The sequence below is a fragment of the Magallana gigas genome, chromosome 3 (genome assembly GCF_963853765.1).
Source record: "Magallana gigas chromosome 3, xbMagGiga1.1, whole genome shotgun sequence".
NCBI lineage: Eukaryota > Metazoa > Mollusca > Bivalvia > Ostreida > Ostreidae > Magallana > Magallana gigas.
Genome location: NC_088855.1, coordinates 32,944,013 through 32,955,876, shown reverse-complemented (window position 1 = coordinate 32,955,876; position 11,864 = coordinate 32,944,013). Strand labels below are relative to the sequence as shown.

General features: G+C 33.6%; 1 protein-coding gene across 3 annotated transcripts; it reads left to right on the top strand.

The window, feature by feature from the left end:
- The first annotated feature begins 3,474 nt into the window (after positions 1-3,474).
- On the top strand, positions 3,475-10,407 carry LOC105337293 (uncharacterized). Of its 3 annotated transcripts, XM_011441946.4 has the most exons (8): positions 3,475-3,630; positions 4,172-4,399; positions 5,239-5,316; positions 6,461-6,607; positions 6,783-6,881; positions 7,001-7,120; positions 9,397-9,502; positions 10,010-10,407. In XM_011441946.4, the coding sequence occupies exons 1-8, from the start codon at positions 3,546-3,548 to the stop codon at positions 10,107-10,109; spliced, it is 963 nt and encodes a 320-aa protein (XP_011440248.3). In that variant the 5' UTR covers positions 3,475-3,545; the 3' UTR covers positions 10,110-10,407. The 3 variants fall into 3 exon arrangements, with proteins under 3 accessions (XP_011440248.3, XP_065933859.1, XP_065933861.1); XM_066077787.1 differs by lacking the exon at positions 5,239-5,316; XM_066077789.1 differs by lacking the exon at positions 7,001-7,120.
- Positions 10,408-11,864: the final 1,457 nt, after the last annotated feature.

Here is an 11,864-nt window from a genome sequence, read left to right as displayed (position 1 = left end):
ATACTTCTTTAACGTTACATCGTAGACAATTAAAAAATGTACGATGTAGACACGATGTCGATCAACATTGTGATGTCGACAATATAAACAAGAAAGAAGGCGCACGATCTAGAGACAATGTCGATTAGTTGATGGTTACCATTGTTACAACGACAATGTTGTCTATGAAACAGGATAAATTTTAAAGAACGATGTAGATACGATGACCACTCGATGTTGATCAACATTGTGATGTCGACGATGTAAACAAGAAAGAAAGCACACAATGTAAAACACATTGTCGATGTTCGTCAACATTGCGATGTCGATAATGTCCACGATGTAAACAGGATATAGGAATACGGTGCAAATGCTTATGCGATATTAACACAATGTCGACTCGATGTTGGCCAACACTGCGATGTCGATAATATTAATAAAACATCTTGCATTGGTCATACCTCTACCTTCAAATGGCTCATGACACACTTGATTATGATGTCATATTGTAAATTTATTTTGTATCTAATTTATTGGATTACTAGTAATGCAAATACAAAACTTAGGGTTGTCATGTTATAATATATTTTCATATTACCCACCCAATAAAAGAACTGCGAACGCCAACGCCGGTTTCCCGCCTACATTTTACATCCAAATATTTCGGAATTCCTGTCAGATATTCAAAAACTAAGTTTTCTACTAAAAGGTATAATCAAATCCTAATGTATCAAAATGAAATTTGTAATCAAATTATTCATTTTTAAACAAAAGTTTTGCTAACACGGGGTCTAATAAAAATTATGAAACGGTCTCTATGAGAGATGAAAATATTATTAAGCAGCCAATATGTGCATAAAAACTTAATAATAACATATTTACGATATATATTAAAGTAAAATTGCATATTAATTCATATCTGTTAATTAATTTTCAAAAATTTACAAAGCAAAATTCTTTTTTTGGAATGTATTACGGTCTAGCTGTAGACATATGTCCCCTCCCCCCCCCCCCCCCCCCCCCCCCGTGAAACAATAAACCCTTTGGTAAAAATATGCTAAATAACAATAATTAAATCCCCTCAAAAGGAATTTTTGTATCACGGGGGGGGGGGGGGGGAAGATGTTCAAAGACATTTCCGTTTTCCGTTATTTTCTATTATGAAATGAGCTATTTTAACCCAAAATACAAAGTTATCTCTCTTTGTTTGACCAAATCATTTATATTAAATGAAAATATACATAAATGTTTGCATTATTATAAAAAAAATAAACTTTAATCAGACAACTTTCAAAAAATGACTTTTAGTTAGGCGGCTAGGCAATGCTATCGTTCGCAGTCCTTTAGAATTTACAATAGGACAAATATATGCTTAGACTCGAGTATTTACACAATTTATATTAGTTACATTTAATATCTTTGATTTATGGTAAGAATCCCTTAGTTGATAAGACAATCACTTAGCAAACGGGTATACATGTACACATAAAAAATTAAAACTGGAGAGGGGATCTTACAGAAGAAACATTAATTAAGAAAAACGGTTTATTTCCTTAACAAGCCCTTACGCTTGATATGAAATGAAGAACCGTAGAAAGTTGTTACCAGTTACGGCCAAAGAAACAAGTGCACCATAGCTTAAGGAGTGTGACTAACTTAAGACCTAAATTTTACAAAAATGAACATTCTGATTCACAAATAAAAGGCAACAAACAAAATTATTGTACATTTTAATAAACTAAACATCTGTTTTAAAGATTTTTTAGTTAAAATTCTTACACGTCGATCAAAGTAATCGTTATTGCCAACCTCATCGTTACTTCTTCGGCTATAACTTCGGGTTTTTTAATGCTTGTGGCTCAAAATGTACGACTAAATGATAAAATTCTTTTGATTTAGTCAACATTGAAATTAACTTTGTCCTTGGCGAATAAATGTCAAAGATTTAAAGAAGATAATGCTAATCCTACTATCTGTTTTTCAATCAGCTGATCAAAGAAGGTCGCATGTGACGTCACCGTACCTCGTGACACACTATCTAATTAGTGAATTGCTTTTAGGAAAGGTGCTATGAATTAAATTGATAATTTTTTTTGGTTAATTAACGCTTTTTACACCAAACAAACTGTTGGAAGTAATTACAGTAACTACAAACACAGGAGGGAAGGCAAAAAAAATGTCAAATGTTCCTTAATTTAGGAACGTGCGATAACTCCTCTAACATAAGATTCAGCCAAGCCCCCCCCCCCCCTTTTTTTCGGGAGTTCATTTTGAAATCAACACTCCTTTGTAGTTACTCTGGCAAAACAGAAGTCAAACAGTGTTTGGACCTAAGCACAAATCATCACCACTGACTTAGTACCGAAAGAAAATCGATTAAATTCAGAAGCATTATTTTTCAAGGAAACGTATTAATAAATACCCTGAAAATAGTCAAATTTTAAATGGTGCGAACAATTTAGATATTTTTGTTGTCGTATGTACTAGTATTCCTATGCCAGAGTTCGAATAAGTAAGCGCTGTTTCTACAGCGATAGCGTTTGGAATCAAGAGTAGATTACTAGTATCTAATCTAAAGCTAGAACTGGCGTACTATACTCGGCTTTATTTGTTATTACTTGTTTTTTTTAAAAATTGCTTGGATATAAAATTATTCAGAAATTTTTCGATAACTGATACATAATGCATCGTAGGTAGACTTTGATATATGGTGTTAATTCATTACACAACATGATTCATATGGAGTTTCCGTCTATAGCTCGGAATCTTTATTTTGGAAGACCCCGAGAATTCAATCAATTCATATTAGAAAAAAATATGCGAAATTATTCAAATACGGCTAAAAATCTTTTTGTCATGAAAAATTACACATATCGTTCATTTTGAAATAAATAATAAGAAGAGCATGTTTTGCCTACAAAGAGTCATTAAAATCAACTCCCGTCACTACTTCAGTACTTTGATTTTTATCAGCAGCTCAAGGATAGTCTTTTCTTCCGCAATGGTTTTTCTTATTTGTGTCCAAAAATGTGGACATGTGGTTTCGAAACTTCCTGCTGTGTACCTAATTATGTTTAAAATTACTGCTTTGTTTACTAGTACCACAAGTATTAATAACGAGGGGTAAATATCTGTTTGTATTGACCTTCATAAAAGCTCATACATTCCATCAAAAGCTCTTATACTTTCATTAAAAAACTCGTGTAGGGGAAATTAACAGGGATAACATTAATTCTTGTAGAATAACAATGCGGAAGTGTTAATTCATGTTCAAAAATTTCAAACCAATGAAAATGAAAATAAACAAACTTTTATATATACATGTATATATATATATATATATATATATATATATATATATATATATATATATATATATATATATATATATATATATATATATATATATATATATATATATATATATATATATATATATATATATAATGATTGCATACTTCCGATGCCCCTTAACAACATATTTTGAGATTTCACCAAAACGATACTTTTCCTGCTTTGAATTAAAATCGAGACTGAGTGAAATCTTCCTTTATGGTTTTAATTATATGTATCGTACCGTACATGTATTTTTCGGAAGGAACATGTTGGATATAAATTTGCTGTTAACGTTATGTTTATTTGCAGAGTGCGGTAGGTATATATGAGGTTAGAAGTGTCTTATACTTTTTCAATGCAAAGTCGGTTGTCGAAACTACTTTTTTTCCCCTTTTTTTTAAACCTTAGAATGTCTTGGAACCTTTATTTGTTATAAGTATACTATTTAAGATGAATGTAACGATTATAAGATCCAGTTTTACTGACAAGGGAAAAAATGTATGAAGATATACTAGTAGCTGAAAACAAAAGATAATTATTTACTTTACTTTGTTGTTTACTTGAATTATTTTTACACCGAACACAAATTTTAAAAAAATTAAGGATTGCTGATTGCGTTACTACGTGTGAATTTTTGTTTAAGTTATATAAATAAAGTTGCAGTCATTTGACGACGGTCAAAATACCGATAAATTAACGCGAAGAGAATTTGTACGATAAAACAAAATTAAGAGAGAGAGAGAGAGAGAGAGAGAGAGAGAGAGAGAGAGAGAGAGAGATATTCATCAATTTCTAAAATTGAGTTTTATCATCGTATTACTTAACATATATTTGTTTCTCTTGTTTGATATATTAGGATTAGTAACCGAAGGATTATCTTTCACTCAGCATTTTGTTTCGGATGATGTAATGTCATGGTATGAGGCAGACAGAGCGTGTCCTATCTTGTTTCATCCTGGTGACGGCACCATACACATGGCGGCGAATTTGACCTCTCAACCACAGCATATACAAGTGTTGAGATTCCTCAACGAGCAAGAGAGTGTTTGGCTCGACGGTTACCGTTTCCATCTTGGTTGTAACGGTAATGACAGAATATCATGAAAAATGAGACACTGCTAAATGTTTTTATTTCTTAAAAGTAACAAGTACATGCATGATATAAAACTATAAACACTAGTGTTTAAATTCAAGTATTTCAAAATTCCAGTACTTTACGAAATGTTTATAAATAATAATTATATTTGCATTTTTGTACTTTTTAAAAAATATTTTGATTGACGCATTAGTAATTGATGCAAAAGTTACGGACTCGTTTATTGGTACTTATGTTAATAAAGTTAACTTTATGTATACGTATTTATTTACATCTACCAAGTATTATTCCCTCTATATCTTACGAAAACTTATAGTTAATTCATAGCTCTATAGAAACAGCCAGACTGAAATATACATGCCCCATTTATTGATTGGTCGAGATCTACAGCGGCTGAAACTGAGAAGATATTGACAGGTCTGAAATTGACACGCCCTGTTTATCGATTGGTCTAAACCTTCAGCAACCTCCAAAATATCACGGACTGCACGAAGTAATCATGATGATTTCAGAATCAAAGTCTCACAGGAGACGATTTGGCTGTTTCTTCTAGCTAACGTACTTATGTACATTAACAGTAGTGATTTTTACTTATTTTTCATAATCAATTTATTAATTAGTTAAAAGAGAGATGTTAATATAAACAATAAAATGCTTTCTTTGATGATTCATGCGGGTTATGAAGGTAGCGATCATTGCAGGAAAAAATTACATAACCCGCTATCGCGGGTTGTGTATTTTTTCTGCAATGTCGCTACCTTAATATCCCCAATGAATCCCCATGAAAGCATTTTATTGTTTAAATATTTACCTTTTCTTTATACTAGACACAATGAAAACCTGCGAATATATCACTACCCAACATATAGCCACTAATCAAGAGCTGAAATCTATATGCATATCGGGTAAGAAAATGTGATTATTTTATGTATATAGAGGAAAGAACTCTTTACAATTCTTTTTAACAATATACATATGTAAATATATATTTTTAAAATGATTGAAAAATGATATGAATAATATAAATGTAAAGGATATCTGGTTAAATCGTTCATATCCCCCGGCCCGACATTGTAATTAACCATCTGATTTACATTTTGTAAAGACAGGGTGTATCACAGATACTTATGTAGTATGCATATTTTTTTTATAAGTTGAGGTGTTATGGAATCATCGTGTAGATCTCTCTCGCTCTCTCGCTCTCTCTCTCTCTCTCTCTCTCTCTCTCTCTCTCTCTCTCTCTCTCTCTCTCTCTCTCTCTCTCTCTCTCTCTCTCTGGGGCCGTCCGTTCGTTTGTTTGCCTCCCTTTATGACTCGCAAAAGATTAAATAAGAGACCACGTTTAGATTGCTCACGATCTGAGGTCATTTTTAACAAAGGTCAAGGTCAGGTCTTAGGTCATCATCATCATTTAGAATTAAGGAGGTGTGAGTCCTTTTTTGGATAACTGTATATCGTTTGTACTTGAAAATCCAAAAATACACGGCTTTTATGAATAACATAAAACGCTGTATCTTTCTATATCCTATATCACAAATCTATTCCTATGAATTCTGCAACATCACAATCCAAATTGTTCAAATGCTTAAAATTGTATGAAAATAGATATTATAAGACTAACTTATCACGAATAACGACCCAATAACATGATAACATAGGCCTATAAATGTTTATCAATTGCATTTAAGTGTAAAAATCATGATACATACATGTACATACAAGGAAACAAACCGCTTACACAAATAAAATCACTGTCCTTCTGACACATTTTAATTCTAATTATGAAATATGCCTTAAAGTAGTCATATTGCATATTTTTATTGTTATATTATCGTTAAATTCACATTATACTTGAAAAAAGTATTTTAAATAAGACAAAAGAAATCTTTCTTATGAATTATATATATATATATATATATATATATATATATATATATATATATATATATATATATATATATATTACATGGCATTGTGATTCCATCAAACATTCACACTGTACTTATCATATACGTAAATATATTGAAATAAAACTATATTGTATATTAGGTGATAATATAACGGCAGAATTTGACTGTAAAGGGTCCGGGAAGCACGTGTTCAACTTGACCAGCATAGCTGACCACCCTAATCTACTCAACCTTCCAGAATATGTCGGTGGAGAAGACCTCAAAGTAAACGAAGTGCACCTAAATGGTCAATATATATGTATAAGTATATTTTGGTCAATTCCTATGTGTATTTCATCAGGATGAATTGCGAAAAAACTTCGTTTTCACCCTATTTGTTTTTTTCTCTACTTTCTAATACCCATCCTCGCCCCAAAAGTTCGTAAATGTAACTTATATATGTAACTTTATCTTGAAAACAGGAATTATTACACACTGTCGGCTGGCCACAAAAACACCAGAAGGATTCAAGATCGGTTATGAAAACTGTGGTCAGAAACTCAAAGTTCTTTGTCAGAAGCGTGAGTAGAGTTTGATTTGAGTATCAGAGATAGCTGAAATTTGAAAAATCATTTCATAAATGAATTAATAAAAAATATTTCATTAACTTGATATATGATTAATTTCATGCCTTTTAAAGAGTACAACACATCTCTGATGATCGTGACAACTCTCACATATCAGCGCATTAAAGATGGAGATTCTGAAGATATTATATTGATCAAAGGTGATCCGAAAACAGATGACATTCAAAGCTTGAGTACGGGTTCTGATTGTGTTATTTGTGTCAGATTTTATATTTCATAATTTAATTTTAGTATACCCTACACAACGAGTTGTATATATTCTGTATGGCCTGTCTTTCAGTCCTTTATTTTTCAACTTTTCTTTTTAATACGACATGATAAAGCCGTTCTATAAAAACTTACAGGTTTCAATTCGTAATGTTTTGGAAGTTTTGCTCTTTACCAACTTGCCACCAAAGCCAAAGTTGAATACCGGGCATGGCACTGAAACAGACTGTTATCTAGAGCAACTTCTCTTATAATCCGCATTGAAATTTGATAAAATATCTTAGTTATTAAGGACTGCATACATGTATGTACAAGTTTGATTCATTTTTTTTTAATTTTGTTGAAAAGCATGTCCCATTTATTATGGTGTCCGGATAGGGCCATTTGCGTTAGCGCGACATCGCGTTCAGATAAACGAGACATCGCGCTAACACACAACACGCCGTCGCGCGAACGCAACTTTGCACAACACGCCGTCGCGCTAACACACAACACGCCGTCGCGCTAACACAACTTTGCACAACATGCCGTCGCGCTAACACACAATACACTATCGCGTTAACACACAACACGCCGTCCCGCTAACACAACTTTGCAAGTTTCACAGTCTAGTAGGAAGTCGTGTCCGGAAATATTAGACTGCGCATGCTGAAATTTGTAGGCCTGCATGCAAGCATGGATGAAAAATAAATAAAATGTACTTTGAAATACATATATTACATTCAATTATTATCAATACATATTTAAAAAAATTAAAATTACTAGTATGTCACTGTATAAGGATATGCTAGAGTGCATATAAATTATTAATAAATCTACCAATTGATAAATTTACCTTAAATATTTGATGTAATTAATTAATTCAGCAATGATATATTTTTAACATGTACATGTCACAAATTCATATTAGGTGCTCTGTATATTACCAAAGCAAAGAAATTTTAAAATGTAAAATTACAGGTATATTACATGTCACACTGGCGTCGGAAGCAAATTGAAAGTGGGGGGCTAGATTGATCCTCAGAAATATTGAGAGAAAAAAACCTAATTCCCAAAATCATGAAAATCCTAATCAGTGGGGGGTGGGGGGTTATGCCTTTTACTCAAACTTCTAAATCTTTCAAACGTACATTACGGAACAATTATGTTTCCTGCGAAAAAAAGTGTTTGGGGGTGGGGGGGGGGGGGCTGAACCCTCTATTCTGCTATGTTCCTAATGGTTAGGTATAACTTAGCAAAAAAAAAGAGGAGGGGGGGGGGGGGTAAACCCCCCCCCGGTTGCGACGCCTATGTGTCATGAATATATTATTGTTGATTTAATGAATTTTATTAAATATTTAAGGTAAATGTATCAATTGGTAGATTTTATAATAATGCATATCCTTATACAGTGACACACTAGTAACTATATTTTTATTCATATGCATTGATGATAAATGAAAATAATATATTATATTTCAAAGTACATTTTATTTATTTTTCATCCATGCTTGCGTGCATGCCTACATATTTAAGCATGCGCAATCTGAAATTTCCGGACACGACTTCCTACTAGACTGTGAAACTTGCAAAGTTGCGTTAGCGCGACGGCGTGTTGTGCAAAGTTGTGTTAGCTCGACGGCGTGTTGTGTGTTAGCGCGACGGCGTGCTGTGCAAAGTTGTGTTAGCGCGACGGCGTGTTGTGTGTTAGCGCGACGGCGTGTTGTGCAAAGTTGTGTTAGCTTGACGGCGTGTTGTGTGTTAGCGCGACGGCGTGTTGTGCAAAGTTGTGTTAGCGTGACGGCGTGTTGTGTGTTAGCGCGACGGCGTGTTGTGCAAAGTTGCGTTAGCGCGACGGCTTGTTGTGCAAAGTTGCGTTAGTGCGACGGCGTGTTGTGCAAAGTTGCGTTAGCGCGACGGCGTGTTATGTGTTAGCGCGATGTCTCGTTTATCTGAACGCGATGTCGCGCTAACGCAAATGGCCCTATCAGGACACCATAATTTGTATAGAATAATATATATGTATTGTTTCAAAAGCATTTTTCTCTGCAAAGTTAAGTCCAGTTGTACGGATAACAACAAATATTTTGAAAAGATGCTTATCAACAAGCATTATTGTGCCCAAGCATTACGTCTTCAAATTCTATATTGTTGTATACTACATGTATTTCAGCTGGGTGGGATAAAACTATAATATAAGTGTCTGAATGTAATACTATCTCAATAAACAGGCTATGAAAAATTCTCTAAATTTTCATTACAGATTTCTTAGACAGTATCTTGGAACCTAAATGGCTCATTACTATGTCTTTATCCGGAGTATCGTTTATTTTTAGCATCTCCATTTGCATCTGTTTGTGTTTTAAAAGGTAGGTGTTACGATAAACGTTAAATCAAAGATTTCTAAACTTACAGTTTTATATACGTTTAGAAATCTTTGATTTTAAACTGTTAACGAAACATAAGTTAACCAAAATATGAATTGGGCGATTTGTAAGTGGGTTTGTACTAATATCATCAGAATGTAGAATGTTCTTTTTTAAAATTAAATGGTAAGACGCAAACTACATATCTATTACTTCTCGCTCGCTAGATCCATCTCTCCTTTACAATTTTCTAAAAAAGAAAAGGCAGATCTCTCTCTCTCTCTCTCTCTCTCTCTCTCTCTCTCTCTCTCTCTCGCTCTCTCTCTCTCTCTCTCTCTCTCTCTCTCTCTCTCTCTCTCTCTCTCTCTCTCTCTCTCTCTCTCTCTCTCTCTCTCTCTCTCTCTCTCTCTCTCTCTCTCATACAAGTATTTTTGAAAAGAAATGTGATCATAATCTTTTTGAAAGTCTGAATCATGTTGATAATAAACAACTTTTGAATTTAATTGACAGGAAAAAAGGAACGCCAACTGGAGCCAGTCGGCGATCAAACGGCTTCGAGAGTCTGCGACATCAAGCGTTCGAAGAGAGCGTCCTGGGTTCTTCCTTATAGTTAATCGAAATTTATTTTTCAGCGCATCATTGGTTATTCAAATGATGTATGCAAAAAAACAACTTTAACGGAGGTTTGGTGGCTGCAAGCCAACATGTGAATTAAAGTAATTGAAATATTGCTAGTGACCAGATCTTGAAGAAACAAGGGGGAGCCTATCCTGGGATGTACTTAATACACATTTATTTTAAAGCTTACTTGATATTTCGAAGGGGAAAAAAACCATAATATCTTTTCATCTTTATCTAAGGTGCATAAGAGTTGATGAAACACACAGAAAAAAAAGACTATATATATATATATATATATATATATATATATATATATATATATATATATATATATACACACACACACACACACACACACACACAGGATAATGACACAAGGGTGCAAATGTCAAAAGAGAGAGAGAGAGAGAGAGAGAGAGAGAGAGAGAGAGAGAGAGAGAGAGAGAGAGATTTATGAAGGTGGATGATAGCTCGAAGAACGATAAATGCGAAATGTTTACAATAAATCTTTTTTTCTACACAATGTACGATAGAGTAATCTAACTTGATTTTGTTATGAATTTTAGCCGATGAAGTCATGAAAATTTATTTTTATCCTTACATCTAATTTTGACTGCACGCTTGTCGGATCCCTATCAAGCTTTCTGATGCATGCCTCCAGCCAATTCATTCTGGCTCAGTGCTTACCGATATTAGCTTTCTTAATGTTCATCACTATCAATGAGTTAGATTATTATCTTGTGCATCTTATCATGTAAATTCGTTATAGAAACGTTTGAAATAGCATTTGCTCAGTCAAGTCAACGGTAAGATTTTTTTATCGAATCCATCTTAACGTGATTTTTTTCTATGTACATGTTTATCGAATTTTCAGAAGATTTGATAATAAGCTGGTATATGTCTATATAGTTGTGATATTGAATAAAAAAATCGAATATAATTATCATTCAGTATTCTTCGGGTGTCTATATATTCTGTGCGATATAATAATTCGCAAAAAACCACAAGAGATTGTAGACACCCCCCCCCCCCCCCCTAGATTCACGCATGGACTTAGCAATTGAATATCTGCCTTATTCAATGCAACGCAGAGCAGAGGTCACTGTATCTGTACATATGTACATGTAACTTTAATTTCAAATTTTACTCTTAATTTCCAAAAAGTGGGTGGTGGGCAACTCCATGTTAATTCTCTTTTTTATATTGTCAATTAAGAAAAAATGTTCGCTACGAGAAAATTGTTGAGGGGGGGGGGGGGGGCTCCAGATTCTATGTGCCTGTTTTATATACTACACTGTACTAGTACATTTTCAAACAAGTTACCATGTGCGGATCGATAATTTTTTCCCCGGGCCGGGAGGGGGGAAGGTCATAAGCTATATTTATTTGCCGGTTGGGGGCATCCAAGGCGTCTTTTTTGGTAATTTTACTACATGTATGTGAATTCAATAAGCTTGGATTGTTTTAGGGCCTACCTGGGATCTAATCCTCTCTAGGTCCGAACATGAGTTACTGCAAATTTATCACAAGATATTATTAATTTCATGTTAAACCATTTCACTATGACAGAAAGTGGATTCTATGCCTTTTAAAACACTTTGGGATAGTAGCAGTATAATGTGTTGCTACTCGTAATTTGCTGTAGCTAACATGTACGTAAAATTGCATCAGTGTTGTGTCTATGTTTGATGTAGATTTAGTTGGGCTTGTAAAATAAATATCAGGACACCTAAAATGGTTCTTC